Genomic DNA, 27637 nt, shown 5'->3' with positions numbered 1-27637 from the left:
AAGAAATAGGTAGCACTCAGAGACCAACAAAAAGGATTATAAAATGCTTTAATTTTACATAAACTTCCGTGACAACCCACTTCATCAGATGTTGTTACTGGAGAAACACAAGAAAACAGGCAGCTGAAATCCGAGCATGGAAATATCCTAAAATTCTTAAAAGGATGCGAGTTAAAATGCATCAAATTTAATCCTTATAGTGTGACAGGAAACCATAGACTCTATTTAATACTTGTCTAATACAATGACTTTCAGATAAATTCATGTTCTGCTGCTTCCTGGTCTATATGACTACCAGAGTGAATCTTTGTCAGTAGAGACACTCTCAAGTCCATCCATGTTCAAATATGAGTATGTATATTGGCGAAGGGTTCCAGGGCGCTTTCCAGATTGTATGCTACCAGTGTCACAACGTATAAGTGTCCTTCCGTACTGCCTGTGTCATTACATTGCAGTCCCTGCATTGTAAGCAAGGTGTCATTCACATTTCCGATGCCTTCTTTCTGATCTTATTGCTGTGTTACAGTCCTATAACATCGTATCTGCGTTGCAAAAAAAAAAAAAAAAAAAAGGCTGTATCTGCCAGTAGTATGAGACAACGGATTTCAACTACGGTTTTAAATTGGCACCACAAAATGTTGCCGTTTACAACACTTTTTTGAGGCGTAAAACTTGCTGTCTGGAAACCACCCTGCTCTCAGTTCCTCTCATAAGCACCTACCAGTCCATCCTCCAGATCAACATACAAACTCCAGTCTGCACACTGAGCCACAACCCAGAGGGTATAAGAACGGCCACAAAAGATCCACCCGGCTCAACATTCTGTTTCTAAAAGTAGCCGCCAGGTGTTGGAAGTTCACAAGCTCCACCACAGAAATGTAAACTTACGAAGCTCACTTCTACCGAGTGAGACCACTGTTCTATTTTGCCTAGGATTGTCTACTGTGGCGATAGGGTCTCAGATGGAGGTCCTTCCCATCTGCTCATCCTTTCAGCTGGTGATGGAAGAGATTGAACCTGGGACCTTCTGCAAACAAAGCATACTCTGCCACTCGTCAGGTTCTGTCTGAGCTGAGGCTCCATATGATGCTGCCCCCTGTGGCAAGTTGCTGCATTGCAGCAGCTCTGGAGTCCTTCACTACATTCAGGCCTGCTCAACTTAGGCCCTCCAGCTGTTTTTGAACTACAGCTCCCATAATACCCAGCCACAGTGGCCAATAACCAGGAATTATGGGAATTGTAGGCCAACATCTGCAGGAGGGTCAAAGTTGAGCAGCCCTGCTTCAGCGAGGCCAGTCACTGACCCTCTTCCTGATGAGGAAGAGAGTAAGAACTTCCTGCCTAAAACCAGCCTCCATATCGTTAACAGTCATCCTGCCCAGGAGATAGCTTTTAATGTCTGTCAATTGGCAACTTCAAAGGTCAAAGCTGTTTTTAACACCCTTTCGGCATGTTTCCAAACTTGCCTTTTACCAATGACCCAAATATGCAGAGAAGGTAGGCTGTAATATTGCTGAAGGGTACTCAGCCATGATTCTGGAGCTTTGCAAGGTTCGGGTGTATGTGTGTGTGTGTGCACCCCACGAGCCTCAAAAGAACACTATTGGCAACACCACTCTTTTCTATAAAAGTACATATAATTGTACTGCGGGGAAAATGCTTGACTAAAAAGCAGAAGGTTACCGGTTCAAATTCCCGCTGACACTATATCGGGCAGCAGCGATATAGGAAGATGCTGAAAGGCATCATCTCAGACTGCGAGGGAGATGGCAATGGTAAACCCCTCCTCTATTCTACCAAAGAAAACCACAGGGCTCTGTGGGCACCAGGAATTGAAATTGACTCGACGGCACACTTTACATAGCACTTTATATAGCACTCTCTGTGTGTATTATACATAATTGAGTTATTCATGGCTGATATTGCACAAACTCCGTGTTCTTTAAAGAGACAGACTGCCCTGCCCTGCCCCAAATATGCTAGTATGATGCACCCTACCTTACCATTTCCACCATTGTCTTTAAAAGTATAGTGCTATAATTCTTTTTCTTCAACCCAATAGCTCCCTCTCGTGGCCATAGCAGCCTAATAGCACTAGAATGCGGTTTTAACTTTTGACCAATGTAACCTAACCAATAAACTTCTCTTAGATCATGGTGCTTGTGCAGACCTTAGCCATTGCCAGTGCTGCAAGTGACCCCCCCACCCTTAAAACTGGTTCAGATGCCGGCAGAATGAACCAGTTTTGCGCTCCAGAAAAGGAACACTGAACTGGTTCCGTGAACATCCCTACTGCGTTAAGCTGCTTATGAGAACAGACTTCTTGTCTAGTGTGGGTCTAAGCCAAGGATGCTCAACTTAAATGACTTTGCAGTTGTCTTTATGGTATTGTGTGTTGGTATTGATGCTTCCTCTATTTTTAATTGATTTATTTGTGTATTGCTGTACAGATCCTTTGTGGGCAGCAAAACAACTTATACATTCCAATATAAACAAATATATAAATCTATATAGATATATAGATGTGGGCCCTTTTGGGACATGGAACCATTTTAACAGGGAACCTCCTAACTGAGCAAAGAGGCACCTTTTTAAAAGTGGTGATTCTCTTTATTTAGCAGAGGGAGAGCAACTAGCCTTATCCATACCCAGCACAGCATCCCTCTAGCGGCTGTTGCTGGTGTCTATCTTATGTTTCTTTTTTTAAGATTGTGAGCTCTTTGGGGACTTTTGTTGAAAAACAGTATATAAATAGTTGACATATTTGTATTTTTTATTTTCTCTGTAAACTGCTTTGAAAAGTATTGTTGAAAAGTGGCAGATAAATATGATGTGCCATAGGAGTGTTTATAAATTGCTTTTCAATTTTTTAAAAAAGTTCTCAAAGCGGTTTATAAAGAAAAAGAAATAAATGGTTCTTTGACTCAAAAGGGCTCACAATCTAAAAAGAAACATAAGGTAAGTTGCCAGCAACCACTGGAGGATGTTGTACTGGGTTGGATAGGTACTAGGGGTAGAGGTTTGGTTTGAATTCGGACCAAATTCGAACTGAACCACTGGTCTGCAAATCGGTTGGGTCGAACTGGCTGGCCGGTCCAGTTCAGCCAGTTCGGTCCAGATGGAGCCAGTTCAGTAGTTCGAGTGGCTATGCTACAAGCAAAAGGGTATTGAGAAGGCTTGCAAAGGGTGGATGGGGATGGGGGGGCAGCAAGAGGACACCTTTAGAAGTAGTTGTAAAGTGCTTCCTGGTCTGGTGCTTCCCCCAGCAGTCCACCCACATGACGGCGGCACAGTTCCTGAACTGGCCTGGCCTCCGTGCAAGGGCACCGCCACCATTGGGTGACAGAGTGACACCCCCACCGCCTCTGACGTCAGATGTGGGTTGGGCTGATTTGGGAGTTAAATGGCCAGCGCTGCATTCGCAGCACGGCCAGGATCGGATCTCCCTCAGAGAGAGCCGGTTCTGGCCACGCTGCGAATGGCCCCAATCTAGCTCCTGAACAGGGGTCACGCGGCCTTAAAGGCAGGGAGAGCAACTCCTGGTCATGCTGTGAATGCAGTGCTTGCCTGGATCTAACTCCCAAAGGGGGCTGCGTGGCCCGGATCGGGAGCCAGACCATGCCCCGGTTCATGAAATAAATGGTTTACCGGTTCAAGATTGAACACTTTGTGCACACCCCTAATAGGGACAGCTGCAAATCTCTCCCTCTGCTAAATACAAGAATCACCACTTTCAGTTAGCAGGATTTAGGCTCCAACAAAAACAGTGGGGTTTGCTGCAGAGTAAACATGGCTGCCTAACACACCCTACACTCTTAACTTATACTGTTACAAACTGCAGCGCTTTGGAGCTTCAACATCCTTCACTTTCTCTCTCTCACACACACCCCCCACTTTTTTTTTTTTTTTGCTCACGGTTCAGCCTGAAAAAGAGTTCTGGAGAACATGTAAGATTATTCACTCCATGAATTTGTGGCAGTGCTTAAACAAACAAACAAAACCACAGAAAATAGAGTGCCCTGGCTCTGTAGTCCCCCAGAGAAGCCCCTCCCCAAATATCAGTGCAGTTCTTATATTGTACCGTGCATGAAAAAATGCCAATTTGTGGAAACAGTTTTAACTTAACCATTTCATAGTTCGAGTGGAGACCCAGGACTGAAATGACTGGTCTGCTCTGGATTGCCAAATATACCCAGTGTGTGGGGAGACTGCTAATGTACATTAAGTTTGATTTAGGATTCATGGTCAGCTCCAAGGTAGTTTGGAGGGGCACGTTCCTTAAAAAAGAGGAGAGGGACGTCTGAGCTGGTCCTAATCAAAGCATACCCCATCTTACGGCTTGGGACCAGTTCCTCCAAGCAAAGGTCGGCGAGAGGCTGGGTCCCGAGCCGCACAGCCCAAAGGCCCGCCGGGCCTGCTCTGCCCCCTTCCTCGCCCCTCGGTGTAACCTGACCTGAGCAAGCACGCCAGCACCAGCGCAGCTGTCGGCGGCGGGCGGAGCTCCCTTCCTGGCGCCGCGAGCAGGCTGCGCTCCCCGGGGCCGCGCGTCCGCTGCCCGCTCTCCTTCCCGGGAGGAGGCGGCGGCGGCGGCATGGCCCCGGGCTGGGGTGCGGGAAGCGCCCTGCTCCTCCTGCTCGCCCTTAGCCGAGAAGCGCTCGCAGGTAGGGCTTGGAAATCCGCGTGGGGACGGGGCTGCACCACCACCCTCTTCCCTCCAGCGCGCCCCGGCCCATCTCAGAGGGGCCGCTACGGTGCCTGGGGGCGGGGAGGGAAAGGGAAAGGCTGAGCGCCGCTTTTCCAAGCTTGCAGCCGAGGGGCCGCTCCCGCCGCCGTGGGCTCGCGGCTTGCACGCAGCTCGGCTCCTCCCTTCTTCGGCACTGGCTTCTTGCCCGTCCCGCCGTCCCTGCAAGGGATTGGCCAGTCCCGGTTGCAACGCGCAAAAATGCCGCGCGTGGTCTCGCTTGGCGGCGGCGCTGGCTCGTGGTGCCCCCGCTGTAACTTGGCAGCAGTCAGCCCCCCGCACGTAGGCGCTGCAGGCAATGCAAGTTTGTTTTTTGTTTTTTTGTATTAACGTTTAAATGCGATCACACAGACAGCTCTGGCTGCCAGAGAAAAGAGCGCGATCAGGAGAATGGGGCACACTAAGCCAGTTTAGCAACGTTTGGAAAGCTTCTGTTGAACTCTTCGCCGACTTAAATATTATGGAACAGTGATGCCTGTGGTTGGTTGGTCCAGGCGTCGATGGTGGTGGCATTTTTTTGTTTTGTCGTGGTTTTGCTTGGTTTTGTTTTGTTTTCCTATCCTTCGTCTTTGTGGGGTATTGTTGTTGCCATTTTGATTGTTGTGGCGTCCATGCCCGCCCTTGTGGAAGGAAGGTGGGGACCAAATAGAGCAACCGCCCCGAAAGTGTTTTATCATCTATAAACAAGGAAGTTGAGCAACCAGTCATAGCAGCAAAAGCAGATTTTATTTTTATATATACATTATGCTGTATGCGTGTACAGATGTCCGTACACAGATACATGTGTTTGCGTGAATGACTGCACCTGCATTCATGCTAAAAGTTAAGCTCTAATATTTTGATGCTTTATTCTGGCTAGTCACCGACCTTAATAAATTAGATTGATGGATTGATGTTAAAGTGAACCTGGGTACAGGCCCCCTGAAATGCAGGATACAGATAGGAAATGTATGGCTGTACCTGCATTCAACATAAGTGGGAATAACTGTACCTGTGTACAGTGTACAGACCCGAGCAAAGTTAGCTAAGAGGTGTGAATTGCAATTGAGTTATTTTGCTTGGCTTTAAAGTACTTCCGTGCTAGTGGTTCTCTTGGCTCAGCTCAATGAGGTGGATACATGGTTAATGAAAGTGTGTGGCCATAAAAGTCATATTCCTTCATTGCCAGCCTTGCCCCTTCATCCCAGGTTCTTGGGAGGGGGGTTGAGGACACACTCTGCACATGTTTAGAGGTGTTAGCTTTTTGAATATTGTTTTTCCTGCTCAAGGGCTGAGTCCTTACCTTGAAAACAGGTTTGAGAGGAAAGGCCTGGTGGAACCTGGCAGAAATCAAAGCCCAGGCTGAATCAAAAGTCCATTGACCCAGGCAGTAGTGCCCTGACAAGAGGGGCCGCATGTGCAAACTGCAAAAAATAAGGGGCTGATTTGGACAATACTGTGCAATTGGGCAACGTTCCCATGCAGTTAGAGGCATGGGCATGCCATGAGCACACATCTCCTGCCCCCTCTCCATGTGCCAGGAGTTTTCCACCTAATTGCATGGGCAGAAGTATTTAAGTTGCACATCAAGGATCTGAGGTGCAACCACCATTTAAAATACTATTTAAATAGTACATGAAGAGGACAGCTCAGATGAACCATCTCTAGTTGTGATTAGGCGTGACAACTAGAAGGCAGGAGATGAAGACTTACAGCTGTAACCATGAGAATGTGGGTGGTTAGACAGTATCATCTGAATTGACCCAAGGAGTGCGTTTGAACTTTGGCAGCTGTGACCAGAGGTGCTCTTAGCCTTGGACTTTGGGGTAGTCCAGGGCCTCCACACACCTGGGGAACCCCCAGATCCTCTATAGTCTGTCCTGGGTGTTGTTGTTTGTGTCCTCAAGAACCTACATGTTAAAAAATGATGCTTAACTTGCAGGGATGGGGGGTTCCAAAGGCCTTTAGGCCCATACTCCAAAATTACCTAGATGCCCCTCTGGCTGTGACTGGGAGGAGAGCTAGTCCTGCGGTAGCAAGCATGAGTTGTCCCCTTTGCTAAGCAGGACCTGTCTTGGTTTGCATTTGGATGGGTGACTACATGTGAGCATTGTAAGATATTCCCCTTTAGAGGACAGGGCCATAGCTCAGTGGATGAGGAATTGCATGCAGAAGGTTCAATCCCTGGCACCTCCAGGTAGGGCTGGGAGAGACTTCTGCTTGAAACCTTGGAGAACCACTGCCAGTGAGTGGAGACAATACTGGGTTAGATGGACCAATGGTGTAAGGCAGCTTCCTGTGTGCCTACCATCTTTATAGGAAAGGAAGGTTGTGCCGTCGAGTCAGAGTCGACTCCTGGTGACCACAGAGCCATGAGGTTTTCTTGGTAGAATACAGGAGGGGTTTACCATTGCCATCTCCTGTGCAGTATGAGATGATTATGCCTTTCAGCACCTTCCTATATTGCTGCTGCCCAATACAGGAGTATCTTTATACAGTTGTATTATTCCTGGAGTAATAGTTGTTCTTTGAAAGGCACCTAGGATTCCCTCCTGGTCCCGCCATGTCAATAAGTCTACAGAATACAGGCCCACAAAATTGTTATAATAATAATTTGTTTGTTTGTTTACTAAATGCGTATACTGCCCACTACCGACGTCTCCAGGCAGTTTATAGCATAAAACAAACCAAGAATAAAACAAACCAAGAATTTAACAGTTGAAACATAAAACCAGATTAAAACATCCATAAAAACACCAATTAACTAGAAAGCTTGGCTGAAGAGATGTGTCTTTAGTTGTTTCCTAAAAGCCAGCAAGGATGGAGCTGCTCTAATCTTATCAAGAAGTGCGTTCCGCAATTTATTATTATTATTATTATTATTATTATTATTATAAACTTTATTTTTTAGGTGCCCCATAACAATTGTTCTCTGGGCGGCTCAACACAAAACATTAAAACATCCAATAAAAACACATAAAATACATCAAATCACATTTTAAAAAATACAGTTAAAAACCATTTAGAAACTTTTTTAAAAAATCAAATTTTAAAAGCCTGAATGAAGAGAAAGGTCTTTACCTGGCACCTAAAAGAACAAAGCCTTCCATCCTTCCGAGGTCGGTAAAATGAGTACCCAGAATGTTGGGGGCAATATGCTAAATCATTGTAAACCGCTTAGAGAGCTTCGGCTATAAAGCGGTATATAAATGTAAGTGCTATTGCTATTGCTAAGTGATGGTGCCAGCAAACCTCACTGGGGAGGCTGTTCCATAAATGGGGTGCAACCACGGAAAAGGCCCTCCCTAGTAGCCACCCACCTCACCTTGTTTGGCAGGGGCACTTGGGGCAGAAGATCTTAAGGTCCAAGTCAGAGCATATAGGGCAAGGCCCTCTCTCAGGTAACCCAGTCCCAAGCCATTTAGGGCTTTAGAGGTTAAAAGTTAAAAGAATGGAGACGGGAAATGGACTGGGAGCCAGTGTAGCTGACGAAGCACTGATGTAATATGATTAAAATGTCCAGTTCCAGTTAATAATCTTGCCACCCTATTTTGTACCAGCTGCAGTTTATGGACCGTTTTCAGAGGCAGCCCCACATACAATTCATTGTAGTAATCTAAGCGAGAGCTTCCCAGAGCATGAGTAATTATGGCCAAGCTATCTCTATTCAAGTAAGGTTGTAGTTGGAGTATCAGCCAAAGCTGATAAAATATGCTCCGAGCCACAGAGGCCACATGAGCATCTAGTGACAGTGCTGGATCTATGAGCACCCCCAGACTGCATACCTGGTCCTTCAGCGGGAGAGCAAACCTATCTAGAACAGGCTGGACATCATTCAGATGGAACCACCAACTAACAGTACTTCAGTCTTGTCTGGATTGAGTCTGGAATGACCCACCTCCCCCTATATTCTTATTATATTCTTTTGTAGACTAAAAATTAAAGGGTGGAACCAATTTTTGTAAAGTTTCCCAGTCTAGTCACCTGTAGACTTCCTATTCACCACAGGTGACCAGGGTATGTAGAAGGCCTGGTGCAACATTGTCTTGAACATTTAATGCCATTCTAAATATGATTGTTGAAGGATAAGTGTCAGTGTTCAGCATCATTGGGCAGCTGCTCAAGGTCCAGGGTTCTCAGAAGGACCCACTGCTGATCGCTGAGACCACCTGTGTGCCCATAGGTTTTACATGGTGGTGGTGGCAGCGGCAAATCTACTTTCTTGGGGTGCACTTGTATAGGAGTGGGTTCCTGGATGCAAATTTGTCAGTGCGCTACTGAAACCTGGAACTATTTTTTAACTGTTGCATACATAGATGGTGTTTCTGTGTAGAAAAGGCATATATACCACATTTAGATTGTCATATATGACTATTACACATGTGTCTATTTTTCTGTTGCATAGAGACTGGGAAGTCACACATGTGCACTGTGTATGCATACTGCACCAGCTTCACTGTGTACGGTGAAACAGCATGTTTTCATTGTATATACAGAATACATATAACATGCATTTACAGTATATGCATACAATGAAATTGGCACATGATTCACACAGTTTGCATACTTAGGTAAAGCATCATAGTCAAAGTGGTCCTTACTATATCAGCTTGAGACCCTCTGCGACCTAACCCTGCCAGCTGGGAATGGTTTTACTCTGCTGCCACTAATTTGACATGTTTTTGTTCTCCCAAGAGAGACTTTCAAATCTCCAGTCAATTTAGGTGATGGAAGTATTAATTCAATGCATCCCATCCCTGCAGGCCAGATGTGTCCTGCACTTAGGTCTCCCATTCATCTACATGACAGAAGGGTTCAATCGTGTTAGTGGCAATGTCCTCCTGACACGAGGACAAATGCTTGCTAACCTCCCAAGACAGTTTATCCAATAAAAGGGTTTCAATTGAAAAGACAGCTACAGTGGTGCAAGATAAACTCATGTTTTAGAAGGTTTGCAAGCATTTGAGTTTCACAGCTGTCTGATGAAGAGTGCTGTGGACGTTGAACATTTACTCACCTCATCAATAGAGCTGAAACATCATTTAAACAAATTTAAACCACGGACCATCTTTCCCAGTATATGCTTGCATATGCTCAGATTATCATCTGAGGGCTTGTTCTGGGTGGTTTTGTTTTCAGAGGTGCACCAGGCTCCCACTAAAAGGAGGATCTTTTCTGTGGAGGCGTTGACTTTGTGGATTTCAGAGGCTCATGAAGTTTTCATTTTTCATGAAGACACATTCAATACATTCAGTGGTCCCTGTAATTTTTTTCATCTCTGTGCAGAATTAGTTTTGCTCTGGGCAGCAGTATCACGGCAGTGTGTGCACACATGCATTCAGAGTGCAGCCTTCCTAATTCAACCTGAGTGGGATCTAAAATTAACTGAGCGGACATAAGAAAACTAGTGAGCGCACGCACGTGCACACGCCTTAGAGGGAATAGTGAATACATTGCTTCATTGTGCATTTGGTGAATTTGTTCATATTCACAAATATTTTGGTGAATATTTGCTTGTATTGCAAGGTTCGTGCTGGGATTTTTAACTTGTCTGCTGTCTGCCATAGTTTTGTTTCCTTGTTTTTATTTATTTTTAATTTTTCCTGTATCTGTTCTTACTACCCTATAATCTTCGTTGTACACCACCTAGGGCTGCCTTGTGGTAGGACAGGTGGGATAAACATATTTAAAAATAAGTAAATAGTAATGTAATTTGGATCCCATTTGTTTTACTTTGAAACTGACTACTTTGAAACTCTGAAATTACTTTTCATCATTCCTGATGAAATCCTGACTTTCATCAGGATTGCATCAGTTTAAAAGCATCCAGCATCCATTGAGCTGTGGATTGAGCTATTCATGTTGCAGTTCTTCATTCTGGGAAAATAATGTGCAAGATCAGATTTCTCAGGCACAGGATTCTAATTTAAATCACCCCAGGCCCTACAATATGAGGGATGACGCTCATTGCAGTTTGCCGGTAGAAGACTGAAGATTTATCTCCACTTTGAAGTTGAGCAGTAGAATATAAATTTGTGTTTATGCTGCATTTTTGGTCATACATAATTAAAAGTGTTTGGAAGCAATCCAGAACCATTACAATCAATGATGGATTTTTCATTGGTGCTTAAACAGCTGCATGAGGTATTGATGCATCTGAGTGCAACTCAAAGTGCTGGTGTTTATCTTGTGCATGTGTGTGTGTTCACAAGCTTTTGGATGTCCACTCAGTTAATTTTAGATCCCACTCAGGTTGAATCAGGAGGGCCCCATTTTACATGCATGTGTGCACACACTGCCTTGATACTGCCACCCAGAACAAAACTCATTCCGCACGGAGATGAAGATAAAGAGCCCACCACCATCATGGGAGGGCTGCCCTGAACACGGACTGTCCATGCCCTCCCTACACCGCTGGGACATTCCTATTCTATCTAAACCACACACGCATGCACACCTTAGAGGGAACCGTGCTTGGGACCCTTGAAAGACTAGCAGCAGCACTCCAGGATTTAGTCACAATGACCAAAGTATGGTGGGAGCTGTAGCCCAACATCTGGGGAGGGTACCCAAGGGGGGAAATCCCGTTTTTAGTCTAAAGCAGGCATCCCCAAACTGCAGCCCTCCAGATGTTGCTGAACTGCAACTTCCAGCATACCCAGCCACAAAAAATTGTGTCTAGGGATGCTGGAAGTTGTAGTTCAGCAACATCTGGAGGGCCGCAGTTTGGAGATGCCTGGTCTAAAGCCATAGCAGGGTTTTAAAAAAAATTATTTAGTCTAATGAGCTGGGGGTAATGATGGTCAGTGGTCCCTCTAATTTTTTTTTTTTAATTTCTGTGCAGAATGAGTTTTGTTTTGGGCGGCAGTATCAAGGCAGTGTGTCTGCACACCTGCATTCAGAATGGGGCTTCCTGATTCAACATCAGCGGGATCTAAAATGAACTGAGCGGACGTCCAAAAACTTGTGAGCGTGCACACGCCTTAGAGGGAACAGTGGTGATGGTGCCAAGCAAGATGCAGCTGCCTCTGGTTCCCAGCATCTCTGTTGCTTCTCTCTCTCTCTCTCTCTCTCTCTCTCTCTCATTCCACCCCACTCCAGAGTTCAGGAGAGCCACACTGCCTGCAGGTTGGCCATTCATCAGGTAGTGACATACCGGGGAGGGGCCAGCATGTCAGGCAACACTCTGTTGGGGCAAGTCAAGCCACAATCACCAAGGCCAAGGGTCAGGGCCAGGGCCAGGAATCAGCCCATCAGACACAATCAAGGTCAAACAAGCAGTGGATCAGAAGCCAGGAATCCAAAGGAGCAGGAAACAGGTACAAGGCAGACCATATCCACAACAAAGTGGCTTCAGCAGACAGCAGGGGCAAACACAAGCCTTAACTACAGAGCCAGCAATGCAGCGGCACCCAAGCTTGGAATTTCCTAGGTCTTAAAGGGGCTGTGCCCTGTTTATCAAGTAGAGCTGGGTAGCAGCTGGCAGGGATTGTGGTGCCTCAGTGTTGTCCTCAGACTCTTTTCATCCACCCCTGACAATGGTGGCTGCAGGATCGGATTTATGACATTGACCAGTCTGTGCAGCTTTCCCCGATGAATGGCCAGCCTGCAAGTAGTGTGACTCTCCTTAACTCTGGGGTAGAATGAGACAGAGAGAGGAGGAGGGAGCAATGGAGCTGCTGGAAATCAGTGGCAGCTGCATCTTTGGTGCCCTGCCCCCCGGTTCATTAGGATAAGCCGCTACTGATATCAAGTGAGTTCAGTGACTGAGCAACTGCTTTGCATGCAGAAGTTTCCAGGTTCCATCCCTGGCATCTCCAGGTATGGCTGGGAAAGAGTCCTGTCTGAAATCCTGGAGAACTGCTGTTAGTCAGGATAGACAGTACTGCACTGAGCTAGATGGACCAATGGTCTGGCTCAGTCTAAGGCAGCTTCCTGTACTGAAGGTGAGACACATTCTGAAGTAGTGGAAGTGATTTAAGCACACTTCTGCTGTATTCTGAGTGGGACCAGCCTCAAGGTGGAAGAGATGGTGCTGGGAGACACTGGTAGTCCTCTTGGCCACTAGACCTACACTGCTGCTTCCTTTCCCCACCCTCGCCATCTGCAAATGGAAATGTCTCCCACATTTCATTTGTGGATGGGGCATGCTTGGAGAAAGCAGGGTTGGCTTGGGTCTCTTGGCACTGCCTTCTCCCAGCACCTCTCATCCACAAATGAAATGGGGGTGGGGGGTGGGATTTCCATTTGTGGTGGGGAGGGGACCAAGAGAAGGCAGAGATACTCAGAGCTGCTGACTTCTCCCTGCTCCCTATCACTTCCTGCCAGAAACCCTTGTGCTAATGCAAGGAAGGAGACCATTGGTCAATGGGGTAGAGGACAGCAGTGGTTCCTCCTTCTCCCTCCTTCTTATCAGTCAATGGGCTTCCTTTACAAGACTTGGGATGATCCAGGGAGGAAGTCTATTGGCTGATTGGGAGTAGGAGCCACGGCTGCCAAATCCTGCAGTGGTGGATCTTCCCCTTTCCTCACTGGCAATTGGAAGAGGAGAGCTGGTCTTGTAGCAAGCATGACTTGTCCCCATAGCTAAGCAGGGTCTGCCCTGGTTGCATATGAATGGGAGACTTGATGTGTGAGCACTGCTAGATATTCCCCTCAGGGGATGGAGCCGCTCTGGGAAGAGCAGAAGGTTTCAAGTTCCCTCCCTGGCTTCTCCAAGATAGGGCTGAGAGAGATTCCTGCCTGCAACCTTGGAGAAGCCGCTGCCAGTCTTGTGAAGACAAGACTGAGCTAGATAGACCAATGGTCTGACTCAGTATATGGCAGTTTCCTATGTTCCTATGACATGGGATGCAGTAGTCTGTCCTGATTCTGAGGCATTTATTTTCGGGATAGATAATGTGTGTCCCATGTCCAAGCTGCTAGGGTTGTGCACGAACCTGTTCGGCATTCTATTCTTAGATCGCTGAACAGGTTTGGAACCCCGCACTCAAACCGCTTCGAATATGGTGGCAGGGTGGCTTTAAGGATGTGGGAGGGTGCACTTACCACCACCCCTGCCACGCTATCGCTCTCTGGTTCTCTGCAGAGAAATAGTCTGGCTGGGCAGCAGCGTACCTCCCTACCTCCCTACTGCTTCTGTGACCAGAAGTGCCTTGTGTGTGCGTCACATGCATGCACAACGTGTGCACGCCTACAACAAGCACACACAATGCATGCATGCGTGCAAGGCACTACCGGTCACTTCTGGTCACAGAAGCAACAGGGCGGCAGGGAGGTACTATTTATCTGCAGAGCGCCGGAGGGGGAAGCATGGTGGGGGGTGCACCCTCCACACTCCTTAAAGCCCCCCCCTGCCCCACCATTGGCTCGAAGAGAGCTGGTTCTGTGCACATCCCTACAAACCACTTTCACCACACATTAAAAAGGTGCAGAAGAGGGCAGCCAAGATGATCAGGGGCCTAAAGCACCTTTCTTATGAGGCAAGGCTACAACACCTGGGGCTTTTTAGTTTAGAAAAAAGACGACTGCGGGGAGACGTGATAGAGGTCTATAAAATCATGCATGGGGTGGAGAAAGTAGATAGAGAGAAATTCTTTTCTCTCTCTCTCATAACACTAGAGCCAGGGGTCGTTCCATGAAATTGATTGCCAGGAAATTTAGGACCAACAAACTGAAGTACTTTTTCACATAACACATAATCAACTTGTGGAATTCTCTGCCTCCAGATGTGGTGACAGCCAACAACCTGAATGGCTTTAAGAAGGGTTTGGATAACTTCATGGAGGAGAGGTCTATCATCGGCTGCTAGTTGGAGGGCTATAGACCACCTCCAGCCTCAAAGGCAGGATGCCTCTGAGCACCAGTTGCAGGAGAGTAACAGCAGGAGAGAGAGCATGCCCTCAACTCCTGCCTGTAGGCTTCCAGTGGCATCTGGTGGGCCACTGTGCAAAACAGGATGCTGGACTAGATGGGCCTTGGGCCTGATCCAGCTGGGCTGTTCTTATGTTATGTTCTAGTGTCTGTCTTCACTCTTACTTCTGGATCATTCCACTGCAAGCAACAATTAAGCTTTTATGGGCTAGGGGCCATTTTGTCAGATTCATGTGGATATAGACAGATATAAGCTTCCATAGAGCAGATCTCTTATACCTTCCATAGCTGTAATACACCCTGCCCAGACAAAAAAGTGCATACTTGTGAAAAATGTAGTCTAAGAAAGAATGGCAGAGGGCAGTATTGCAAGATGTGCAGAGATCTTGTAAGTTGTTGAGACTTGAAATTTAGAAAAACCTTTTAAAATTAAGTCATTCATTAAATGTGCCGCCATTAGAAATTATGAAAAAATGAGTTCTATGCACTTGTGGCTCAAAGGAAAAACAGCTGCAAATAGTGGGTAAAAGACACAGATGCATTAATTACTGTTATCACAGTGTTTTGGAAAGTTGTGCATGGCTTTCATATACTCTACACAGAAGAGGATTATTATTATCATTATTATCCTCGTTGCTGTTATGCTGTAAAGAAAATCTGTTCAGAGCTTCATAGAACAGCTGCACCATTAACTATTTGAATAAACAATTTATTTCATAATATCCATAGCAGCCCAATGTCTATTCAAAATGAATATTATTTGAACATTGATTACTGTGTATTGTAGGCTGTGGTGTTACAGTTTTGTTGAATCAACAGTTTTCATATTAATATTACTTGTCATTACAAAAATAATGTATTTTACTTTCTTACTTAAGTGATTATTTTTGTGAGGAGTAAAAGTGATGTACACTGGAGAGTAGTGTTAGACTCTGGCTGTGTTTGCAAAAAATCACTTTTGAAAGAGCTAGCGAACATATACATTGTAGGGCATGAGAATTTCGACCTTAAACTCGTCTACATTTATGCAGTCTTCATACATGTGATCTTTTCATGTAGTTTTCAGAACAAGAGTATGAAATTTTATGGATAAATAAGATCAGGAGCCTTTTCTCACGATTCCTGAAAAATGGCTTGGGGCAGGCGAGGAAGCCCAAAAAAGCTTACCTCCCCGGCAGATGATCCTCGCTGTAGGTCTGGGCCCGGAGACCGCGCACCCAGACATACAGCTGCCTCCTCAAGCAGCATGGAGGGTCATGGGTCCCGACTCGTCACCCAACTCCCATAATGCACCATGCAAGTGCATGGTGCACTATGGGGATTTCCCCGACACCGGCTGGGAGCCCCACAGTCTCTGATTGGCCCCACAAGTCTTTGATTGGCTGGCAGACAATTAAAAAAAATGGGGCAAAAGGAGTGCTAGCTCCCTTAACCCCATTTAAAGGGTGGCTGGCTTGGTGGGTTTGCCGCCGGGATGCTGCCAGGATTGGGTGCGATCCTGGCAGTTCTCACACATAGGCAAGATCAGGCTTGGCCAGTTTTGCCTGTGTGTGAGAAGTTGCACATTGCACATGCTGCTATAAATATTTGTGTATGTGGTGTAGTCTAACTTGTGACTATTTCAATGTGACTATGTTTCAATGTGACTATGTTGTTTAATTTTCCTTATCAAGTTAGCCAATGTCTTTACTGTGAAAATTCAGCCACTGTCTTTTGCTATGAAAGAACATGAGAACATCAGCAGCTTAGTTCCTAGCATATTTCTGTTCCTACTTCAGGAGATTTCAGCATTCTTGGCACATGCTTCGTGTGATAACTATGGTAGCTTATTATTAGCACAGTGGGCATCTGGCTAAGGAATTCATTTTCATTTTTAATGTTCTAAGCATTGGCACAAACACATCACATCTGTAAACACTTGAGGTTACCACCTGCACTGTCTTTACCTTTCTCCCAAAACATTCCATTCTTTCTCCTGCAATCCTCCACAGGGCCTCACAAAGGCTGAACATGGATGTACATGTTCATAGAAAAGACAAAGAGGAACTGTGGCACTTTTCCAGGATGCAGGTGGGGAAAACATATGACCAAAATTCTCTCACAACAAAATATCTTTGCTAATGGGAAACTGTCATATCAAGGAGAAGGATTCTAGCTGAACGTAACCTTCTCATTTTTAGGGTATTAATAGTTTTGTGAGAGCATTCAAATGTATAATCATTACTGGCATTCTGAGGTGATAAAATGCTAGGAGGCTTGTACCACACCATTTTTCTGAATGTGTTGATTGACCTAAGCATCCCTTATGGTATTGGCTAACCTTGAGTTGATTGGCATTAAAATTTTGAAATGTGACATGAGTTCTAACTTGGATGGCCAAAGCAAGAACCTCTTGTGAGCGAGTGGATCAGAGAGAAAGTGTTTCATAATAAATGTATTGCTAAAATGAGTTTTGTACAGGATGATTACCAATGATAAGACCACTATAATCACATGAGACTCGATGTTTTAAATCTCATAGTAATTCTTGTTGGAGCTAAAAAACGCACTATGGCTTGGAGGATAAAGCCAATTCTTATATGTGTGCATATTAGTTCTAGATTCTTCATCCGTGTGTAATGTTGTGAAACCATCTTCTACAAGCAAAGGTATAATGATGTTTTTGTTTGTTTCTAGTGTCATTTTATGGTGAAAGCTACGTACAGTTCAATATTGCTGAATCATCATCCTCTACAACATCACTGCAATTACGTTTTCGAACAAGTAGACCTGATGGGTTGCTGTTTCTTGCTGCAGGAAAAGAAAGCTATATTTTTGTGGAATTAGATTCTGGAAATGTACAGGTAATATTATAAACATATGGAGCTTATTAAAATAATGGTGGACATCCTGACTAATAAAGTGTGTGTGCTCAAAGCCTTGCAGGCAGGCAGCAGGAGCCTGCATGCTATACCTCCAGCCTTCTATCCCAGTGGTTCCTGATTAGAGGTACAGGAGCTCCTGAGGGTACTTTTTAGGCTTGTAAGAGGTACTTGAATCCTTTCTGGACCACTGAGTAGTGATTAGCTCCATTGCCTTCTGATCTCAGGACTTGTCTTGGCTTCAAGACAGCTCTAGGAGGGAAGAGGGGAAGAGTGTTAGGCATAGGCAGTATCCCTCTCTCATCTCCTTGGGATTGAAACTAGTGAGACAAATAAAAAAACAGGATTCCATATTACTGCCAAACTGATTAAATATTTGGGGATAAACTTAACAGCTGTTAATAAAGATTTATTCAAAAATAATTATTTGTCAACGTGTAAGAATATATTGGCTGACTGATAGAGGTGGAAAAAGTTAAATCTTTCCTAGTTGGGGAGAATATCGACAGTAAAAATGAATATCTTACCAAGATTTATTTTAATGATACCAATAAGAATTGAGGAAAAGACACTGAATGAGTGGCAAAGATATATAAATTCTTTTATTTGGGCCTATAAAAGGCCTAGAATTAAATTCAAGATTATGCAAGACATTTTAAAAAAGGGAGGATTGGCTGTCCCTAACTTAAAGTTATATTTCCAAGGTAGTTGCCTAACTTGGATTGCAGATTGGATTAAAGCAACATATGGCTGGATCATGAATATGGAAGGGGCAGGACTTTCAGAGGGATTACTTAAATATTTATGGGTTGATACAAAAAGGACAGATGTGGATAGTAAAAACCATTCTATTAGAAACAGTTTATTAAATATTTGGGACACCCAAACCCAGGCTAAGCAGTGGGCTCCCTAAGCGGGATTTCCGCTAAGCAGCCACCAGGAGCCATGCTCCTCCTTGTGGTACGTACACACACACACACACACACACACACACACACACACACACACACACACACGGCTGGGTTTCCTTAGCCCAGTTTTTGGTCTGTGTATGAATAGCTTCATCATGGTCTAAACCAGGGTTTGTCTTATAGATATGGAATACACATCATAGAGGTCATTCACACAATCGGAAACTGCATTCTACCCTGGTTTGGGAGCTGTGTGTGCTCCCAATTTTCGGTTGTGTGGAAGCAAGCTAGGAGGAACTTGGATAGCTTTTCCTCCTACCTTACTTCCACACAATCACTTTTACCCAGGTTTCCTCCTTCCTTGCTTCAACACAACTGAAGATTGGGAGCACATGCAGCTCTCAAACCTGGGTAGAACACAGTTGTTCATTGTGTGAATGACCTCATAGTCTGACTACAATACTGGCCATTATAACTAGGAATGATGGGAATTATAGGCCAACAACAGCTGGATGGCTGCAGTTTGAGACCTGTAGAGGTGGATCTCGCAATCGGTGAGACAAGCAGACAGTCTGCTCTGGGCGGCCGCAGTGGCCGCCCACATAACTGCCGGCTCCGTCACGGAGCCGGCCAGGACTGGGGAGTTTGGGGGCTGTGCGGCCCCCAGAAGCTCCAGCATGCCCTGCGCAAGCGCGCAGGGCATGCTGGAGAGACCCCCGAGCCGGGAGGCTGCTTTTCAGCCTCCCAGTTGGAGCTGTGCTGTGGCAACTCATGATTGAAAAAAACGGGTTTGTGGAGTGCTCACTCCGCAAACCCGGTTTAAGGGGAGGGGTACTTTAGCGGGCTAGCCGCTTGGAAGCAAGCGGGCTCGCCTGCAAGCCTGGTGGTTTACATGAGCAGGAAAAGTCAGGCTAGGCTCTCCTAGCCCAATTTTTGCTGGTCATGAGAATAGCCCCACTCTCTTGGATGCATTACCTGGGTATCTATCCGTGTATCTGCCCATGCTTATTATAATGATGGAATAGGGCAGTGCTTTTCATTGGGGTGGCCCCCCACCATCAAGCCTAAGTGTAGCTCCCGACTAATTGTTTATTGAGCTTGTGTGAAGCTTTGGCAAAGCTGAATACTCTGCCCAGTCCCCCTGGTACCATGCAGAGACTATCCTAGTACTTTATTCCTAGAGCTCCAAAGAGAGGGCTCCATCTCTCTTAAAGGGCCATCCCAGCACCATGAAAAGCACAGTACGATATAGAGGTCAGCACAGTGGGAAATGGCTCTCACATTGAAGAAAAATAGGGAAGATCTGGAATTTTCATTATTTTCATCAATATTTTGTAATATATTTTCATTAATTTATGTATGGACTCATCGGGATGATTAAAATTGTATCTCTTTTTGCAGGTGAGAATCGATCTTGGAGCAGGCGAACAAGTCCTCCGTTCCCAGTGGAGTTCCCATCTAAATGATTTAGCTTGGCACTCAGTGAAAGTCTTGCATGAAAGCAATAATGTCACTCTAATAATTGACAACCACCATCAAACTAGTACAAGAATGCCAGGTGTTCTGGTTGAGCTAAACATCCAACATGGACTCTATGTTGGCGGGAGCAGAGGCCTTGATGTCCCTTACCTCGATGGTGCACAAACAAATTTCCGAGGCTGTATTGATGATGTGGTATTTAACCAGCATGACATCCTGGCATCTCTGAGATCTTCTCCTAGATTTAAGCATGTTCATGAAGTGTCCCTGAGCTGCAGTGATGAATTTTTTGCAGGTGAAGATGAACCCATAAGTTTCTTTAGTTCCAAGTCCTATGTTTCATTCCCTTTGTGGAATGTTCAGAAAGAAGGGATCTTGGAGTGTACAGTGCAAACCACAGCTGAACAAGGCTTGCTGTTCTACAGTTCTGGTCAAACAGGAGACTTTGTTGTAATGGAAATAGAAAATGGTCTCATTAAAGCTCATGTAGGAATGGAGAAGAGTACAATTCAGCTTTCTTCTCTTAGTCCAGTCAGTGATAACCAATGGCACGTTGTTGCACTGACATTTTCAGCAGAATATATTGAACTCGCAGTAGAAAAAGAAATAGTGAAGAAATCACTGCCCTTGCACAGCAAACTTCCTGTTCTTAGGGGAGCCCTTTATATAGGTGGAGTAAATGATGCTATCCGCGCAGAAGTCCTGAAGCTAAAGTTAGCCTCGGTTTCTGGGAGATATGCTCAAGGAGGGTCTTTCCAAGGGTGTTTGAGGGATTTGAAAATCAATTCCAAAAGGAAATCCTTGCAGGATGTTCTTGTCACTAAGGATATTTCAGTAGGATGCAAAATTGAGAGTGCCGTGAATAGAAATCCTATTGCAGCACCCATAAAACGACCTGCTGCAACAGCAGTTTCCATTTCTGCCCTTGGTCCTATAGTCTCCAAGCCTTATGGAGAAGGGAGTCATGACCATTTTTTGGTTGTAAACAACTTGATTGTTCCAGAAGGCGGGCAAGCTGCCCTCGAATCTAAGCATATTAAAGTAAATGTGGAATTCAAGCGATTAGGCATTCGTCAGTCACAAATCCTTTTTAAAATTAAAGACCAGCCTTCCCATGGCTATTTGAGATTGGATCTTGAACCAGACCAGGAGGAGTCCACATTTACCATGCTAGATTTGTGGCAAGGCAGAGTTCTATACGTCCATGATGGCTCCGAGGAAAGCTATGATTATTTCACTTTCTCCATTTCCACAAGCAGTAAAAGAGAGGTGCCTCCATATCTACAGGGAAAGAAGGAATACATGTTTACCATTACAGTGAGGCCAATAAATGATGCCCCAGAACTCACACTTCCAAATGGAAATGTGTTTGTTTTGTTAGAACACACTAAGAAACTCTTGAGCATGGATTCAGTTAATATTTCAGACAGTGATACAAGTTCTGCAGATCTCAGTATTATGGTCTTTGGAAATCTGAATGCAGATGCAGGATTTCTAGAAAACTCCAAAGCTCCCGGAAAGGCTATTACTGCTTTTTCTTATGAGGATTTAAAAAATGGCAATGTTTTCTTTATCCACACTGGAGTTAAGAATTCCAGGATTGTTCTACGAGCGAGTGATGGGGAGAAAGTCAGCAACACAGTTGTCTTGCGCATTGTGGCTGTTCCTTTAGAATACAAATTGGTCAACAACACAGGAGTTGATGTGCTACAAGGTGATGCAGCTTTGATAACACTCAGTCATTTGGCCATTGAAACAAATGCTTTCCAACAAGAGGTGGAGATACGATACGAGATCACAGAGCCACCCCAGTATGGAGAAATTCAGAGGCGACATGGTGGAGAATGGAAACAAACCAGCTCTTTTTCTCAACGGTCTGTTGAACGTGGCCGTGTGCGATATGCTTGTACCTCCAAAGAGATGCAGCAAGATAATACCCTAGAACACTTCAAATTTAAAGTTAGCATTGGCAGCAAAATAAGTGAAGAATTTCTGTTTCCAATCATGGTGAAATGGCTGAGGTATAATTTACTGGGACATTTATCATTAGTTATTGATAAGGAAAATAAAGAGTACCTCAGTCCAAGTAATCTTCTTGCTGTGATTACGGGATTAGAAGTACCAGAAAATGAAATTCAGTACAAGTTGCAGTCTCTGCCTGAGAAAGGGAATGTCCTGCTCAACAAAGTACCCCTTCAAATAAATTCAACCTTCAGTCAGCAGAACATTTCTGATGGCAAAGTAGAATATGAGTTAATCAGTAGGCCCCATGAGGAAACTCAGGACTCGTTTAGATTCCTAATATCTACAAAATATGTGGAATCAGATATGTACGATTTCAAAATCAGCATTAAAATGGACCCACGGAGCATTCTTTTGACAAACAATGGACTCACTGTTACTGAGGGTGAAGGAAAAGTGATTACAAAATCGGAATTATTTGCACAAACCCTTTACAATAAGGCCTTCCAGTATAAAGTTACAAAGAGTCCTCGTCATGGAAAGTTAACCCTTATTAATTTTTCTGATTCTCTGGAAAGTAACTATAATCTTAGTAGCTTCACAAATCAGGATATAATTGGTAAACAACTCATGTACATACATGATGATTCTGAGACACTGAGTGATGACATTCATATCACAGCGACTGCTGTAGAATCCAGCTCTGACACAGAAGCTGGACCTCCATTATCAGCAGAGATAACATTTAACATTTCGATCCAACTGGAAAATGATGAGAAACCAGTTCGTGTAGTAGATAAAATATTTCATGTTGTCAAGAATGGGAAGAAAATGTTGACCTTGGCTGATCTTTGCTATCATGATCCTGATACTGATTTTGATGACCATCAATTGTTATATACCAGGCGTGGCATTCCTAATGGAGACTTAGTTCTTGTCAATGACACCTCTCACAGGCTTTACCAGTTCAAGCAAGAGGACCTGGCACAGAAACGAGTCTTGTTTATACATTATGGGGCAAACTATGGTCGCTTTGTGCTGTTCATCACCGATGGGAAGCACTATACGTCCTCCCTGCTAGAAGTAAGTGCTTCAGACCCCTATGTCCATCTAGCAAACAATTCAGGATTATTGATCCAGAAAGGAAGAGAGGGAATGATCACTACAGCCAATCTGAGTGCTTCCACAAACCAAGACATTAGAAGTGATCATGAAATTGTATTTGAGATATTTTCCCTTCCAAAGTATGGACAAGTCTTTGTAAATAACCTGGCATTGAGCACTTTCACTCAGCATGATCTCAAAATGGGACATGTGGTGTACAGGCACGATGACAGTAACAATTTAGTGGACACATTTAGCTTTAGAGTTGATGCTAAAGGTGTCCAACTGGATGCAGGAATGAATATTCGTATGTACTTGGAAAGTCATCAGCGCCCACCAACTATTGTACAGAACAGCAGCCTTTTGGTTGAAGAAGGAAAACCAGTCAAAATTAGTAAAGGAAAACTGCTGGTAAGTTGTCAATAATTTATATTGATCATGTAAACAATGCGCTTTGAATACATTTTCTTCTGTTTACTAAAGGCATGATCCAATCAAGCTATGTGTTATAAAATCTGTCTGATTTCAATGTGAGATCTAAGCGCATATTCAAATCTCTTCCACTTAAATGAGTGGGACTTAAAATACTACATTTCGGTCTAATCTAAATACCTCCCACCCCCAGTTCTACATAATGGCTGTTTTAAAATTTCTCATTCATTTAATTGCTCAGTCATACAGAATGGCTATATTTTAATTTATCAGTGTTTGGAAGAGAGAAATGGTTTATTTAGAAAAAAAGAAATACCAATTGAGAGATAACAGACTGTGTATCTAGCACCAATGCATAAGATTCTGGGTGGGTTCACATGATCCGCTGGCAAGTAAGTAGGGGGGAACTAGGAGTGTGCACTTCTGGCGGGCATGTAACCCGAATCTACCCATTACTGGTTCCCATGTCCTCCACCCAACATTTGGCTGACATTCTTTGCCCAACTTCAAATCTTAGTTATGGAAGTTGAGCAAATGTCACTTGGGAACTTGCCATGGGCAGGTTCAGGACTTGGGAACTTGTTGTGGGCAGGTTCAGACGATGGAAGTGTGCAGTCCCCAGGAACTGCCAGTTCCCTTCTACTTACGTGCCCTCAGTTCATGTGAATTCACTTATAGTATGTTACTGAGAGTCATTGTGGTTCATTGAGTGGGGAGGAAGGTGGAAGGCTGCAGTTCAAATTCTGCTCATCTGGGAACTAACTGGGAGGCACAGAACAAGTCCCCTTGTGGAAAGGGAGATATTAATTATCTTTTCTGCAGAGTTAGTCTGAGTATGAATACTGCGAAGACTGTAAACACTTGCACACAGAATTAGATATATAAATAATAATGATGAATCATATCAGCTTGGGTATGTCTGTCATGAGATAATTGTTGCCCAAAATTTATTGCTATTTGAAGTTACATCAGAAGCTGATGAACATTACTTTTCTCAAAACTGATTAAGCTAATGGTGTCGGCTTTTTAAATAACTGAGAATTATGAGAAATGTTCTACAAAATATTCTGTTTTAATATGGATGAAGAGTATTGTCTTTCATTGCTATAGAGATTTGCATGGGGGAGGACGCTTGTTGCTTGAAGATTAATATAAGTAATTAAATATTAGGACTTCCTAATAATAAAAATAAGGCACTGGAACAAGCTGACCAGGATAGTTTTTGAAGTTCAAGCATGGAAAGGTGAACAATAAAACTAGTCTATGTGTAATGCCATCTTTAAGACTGACTCTTATCATTGGCTGATATTTGAGCACTTATTGAAACAATTATGTGGTACGTTTCAGTAACCATTAGGGTTCGAAATGTGCTTTGAAAAACAGGATAGTACTGGACTAGATGAGCCAGAGGTCTGATTCTGTAGAAGGCAGCTTCATAAATTCATCATCTGTGCCAGAATACAGGTTATATACATACATGATGAAGCTTCCGCAATTCATAGTACACACATCCACAATCACTTTGAGAACTTTTTTTTTTGAAATGCTGTATATAAATATTCATCATCGTAGTAGTACATAAGACACAAATACACCAAGACTGACTTTTGCTGTCAGTGTCTCCATGCAGGGCTCAGGAAATCCACTAGTCTATTAGACTAACAAGCAAAAAAAGATGCCCGATGAGTGAAAAAAGTCCTGATGAGTAGTGTACTAACATGATTTGAGGAACCATCTGATAAGTAAAATATTTTTGTCTGGCTCATGAACTGAGCCAATATTTCTTGACCCCTGCCTCCATGTATTGGAGTATTGCTTAAGGTAGCAATGTCAGGTGTCAAAATGGTGGCACCTGTGTCTCTACAATGGCAGGAATGACTACGCTACCATGAGTCCACTGGTATGCCACTGACAAGGAGCCCTGGACAAGCTCAGTCTTGGTGCACTCTGTGCTGTACTTAGAGATTGTCTGCAAAAACATTTAAAGAAAAAAAGATGGTCATCTTTTTCTGCTTCTATTTATTAAGGTTGTGCATGAAAACAGTGCACCGTCAGAGATTGAGTTCAAAGTAATGACACCTCCAGTCTACGGATATCTTCGGAAATTTACATCTGAAGAAGGTTACCTTGGAGCAGAAGCAAATCCAGTTTTGACCTTTACTCAGCAAGATATCAATGATGGGAGTATCCAGTATGTGCAGACTATTTCCAATCAGCTACGGGACCAGTTTTCAATGGATGTGACCAATGGCATTCAGGCAGTCAGTGGAATAGTAATTGCTGTAGACATCATGCCAAAGGTGATCCCATTAGAAGTACAAAACTTCACAGTTGCAGAAGGGGGTTCAAAAGCCCTGGAGGAACATTTTCTAAATATCCCTAACAGCCATTTTGCAGGACTCAATTGTGAATATGATTTAGTTGAGCCACCAAAGCATGGGCGTATTGTAAATTCTTACTTTCCTGGAATGGGGATAATCAAATTTACCAGGAAACAGGTAAGCATGTTAAGATTATAATTCTGCATTTATTTATTTGCTTGCTTGCTTGCTTGCTTGCTTTGCTTTACTTTGCTTTTTACAAAGCAATATAGAGTATTCTTTGTAAGTCATATAATATAAAGTAAGGGGATTTAATTGCTCTCGCGGTTTCAGACACCATGCAGACTCACAATGAAGTCATTCATACAAGTGAAATTTGTATGAGAGCTGTATGTTTTGTATGTATGTCATTTTTGGGAGCTGTATGTGCTCCCAATTTTCGGTTCTGTAAGACCCACCCAGCTTTTCCTCCTAGCTTGATTCCATACAATCACTTCTCCCTCCTCCTACTTAGTAGTTTGCTCCCATACATCCTAAAATTGGGAACACACACAGCTCCCAAACCTGAATAGGACACTTGTTGTGTGAATGACCTCAATGTGTTTTAACTAAGGTTTGTTTATTTATTTATTTTTAATTTATTTATATCTATATAAACCACTTTGGGAACTTTTTGTTGAAAAGCAGTATATAAATATCCATCATCATATTTAACAAAACTGGATTGGCACACAAATGACCACCAATTTTTTCTATATCATGGTTTGTTCAGGTGCCGCCTTCTTCTCCTTACCCCCCATGGTCTAGGTGATCTACACAAGAACCCTGCCCGTGTAGAATACGGCTTTTTGTTAAAATATCCTTCCCATTGAGATGTGTCATAACCTTTCATTGTAATGTTTCAAGAGCCACATGAAGGCTGTTTTATTCCCTAGGATATTTTATGGCTGCTTATATACCACTGATTTGTTTTTTTTTAATTGGATGGTATATTCTAGTTGTTCTCCTGCAATGCTAGTGTGGCAGAACATCCAGATATAGAATTGGTGCCAAGACAGTGTGTGTGGATGCACAAACAAACAGGACAAGAATGTTGTGATGAGATAAAATGAGAATTGTTGCAGAAATGACCTGAGTCCTTGCAGTTTAATTACAAAAATTACTACTCCTGTCCTGGTTGGATTATTTATTTGCTGTCTCTTTGCAGGTAGAACAAGGATTAATTTTCTATATTCATGATGACAGCGAACAACTGCTTGACAATTTCACCATCATTGCAAAGAGCACAGAACTGTGGAAACAGAGCTTGCCTGAAGTGGTGTTTGTGACTATTACACCTGTCAATGATGAAGCTCCCGTTATAAAGAGAAACAAAATACTTAGGGTAAATCTCATGTTGTTTTTAAAACCCGCATTTTTCAGTGGGTGTGACTGGCTGATGTCTTAACCCTGGCCTGCTCAACAAAATGTAGTCCAGTCACTTTTGGACTACAACTCCCATAATCCCCAGCCACAGTGGCCAATAGCCAGGGATTATGGGAGTTGTAGGCCAACATCTGCAGGAGGGCCGGTTGAGCAGCCCTGTCTTAACCAATGCTGTGTTTGCACAATGTTCAAAGTTGCGCTCATGCAAGAAGAGTACATTGTTGTGCTAAATCATGGGGATTTGCGGAACTGCACTATTGTGCTATTTCACACTATAAGAAAAATCAAAAAGAGGAAGTAATACTCAAACAATGCTGGTGAGAGCAAAATGTAATGAGTAGTAAAATTAAAGACGGAAAGATACTTTAATGCAGTGTAATAAATTTATGTAATATCAATTGGTATAAACAATAAAAGATATTAAAACACCCAAATACATAGAAATTGATGATATAAGGTGAGAATACAATAAGAGGGAGTATTCACTCCCTTGTTTTATATTCTCATCATATGTTCTCAATTTCTGTGTATTTGACTGTTTTCATATAT

The 27637-nt window shown here is 43.7% G+C and overlaps 1 protein-coding gene and 1 long non-coding RNA gene across 3 annotated transcripts in view; one reads left to right on the top strand and one right to left on the bottom strand.

Moving 5' to 3' along the window:
• Positions 1 to 29: 29 nt before the first annotated feature.
• Positions 30 to 4940, bottom strand: LOC128345872 (uncharacterized). Its single transcript, XR_008316677.1, has 2 exons — positions 4454 to 4940; positions 30 to 542 (listed from the first exon to the last, which is right to left on the bottom strand). It is a non-coding gene; the product is annotated as an uncharacterized LOC128345872 (long non-coding RNA).
• The window catches only part of LOC128345871 (chondroitin sulfate proteoglycan 4-like), a 45660-nt gene continuing 22415 nt past the window's right edge, over positions 4393 to 27637 (top strand). The window contains exons 1-5 of one of the 2 annotated variants that reach the window (XM_053298470.1): positions 4393 to 4661; positions 17270 to 17436; positions 19767 to 23321; positions 25370 to 25840; positions 26871 to 27047. In XM_053298470.1, the coding sequence (XP_053154445.1) occupies positions 4592 to 4661; positions 17270 to 17436; positions 19767 to 23321; positions 25370 to 25840; positions 26871 to 27047 (4440 nt within the window). In that variant the 5' untranslated portion in view covers positions 4393 to 4591. Of the gene's footprint in view, positions 4662 to 5117; positions 5226 to 17269; positions 17437 to 19766; positions 23322 to 25369; positions 25841 to 26870; positions 27048 to 27637 lie in introns of those variants that run through there. The other variant, XM_053298471.1, reaches the window with a different exon arrangement.

This window comes from Hemicordylus capensis, chromosome 2 (genome assembly GCF_027244095.1).
Source record: "Hemicordylus capensis ecotype Gifberg chromosome 2, rHemCap1.1.pri, whole genome shotgun sequence".
NCBI classification, from domain to species: domain Eukaryota; kingdom Metazoa; phylum Chordata; class Lepidosauria; order Squamata; family Cordylidae; genus Hemicordylus; species Hemicordylus capensis.
The sequence above is the reverse complement of the archived record's forward strand: the minus strand, read 5'-3'. Positions and strand labels throughout refer to the sequence as shown.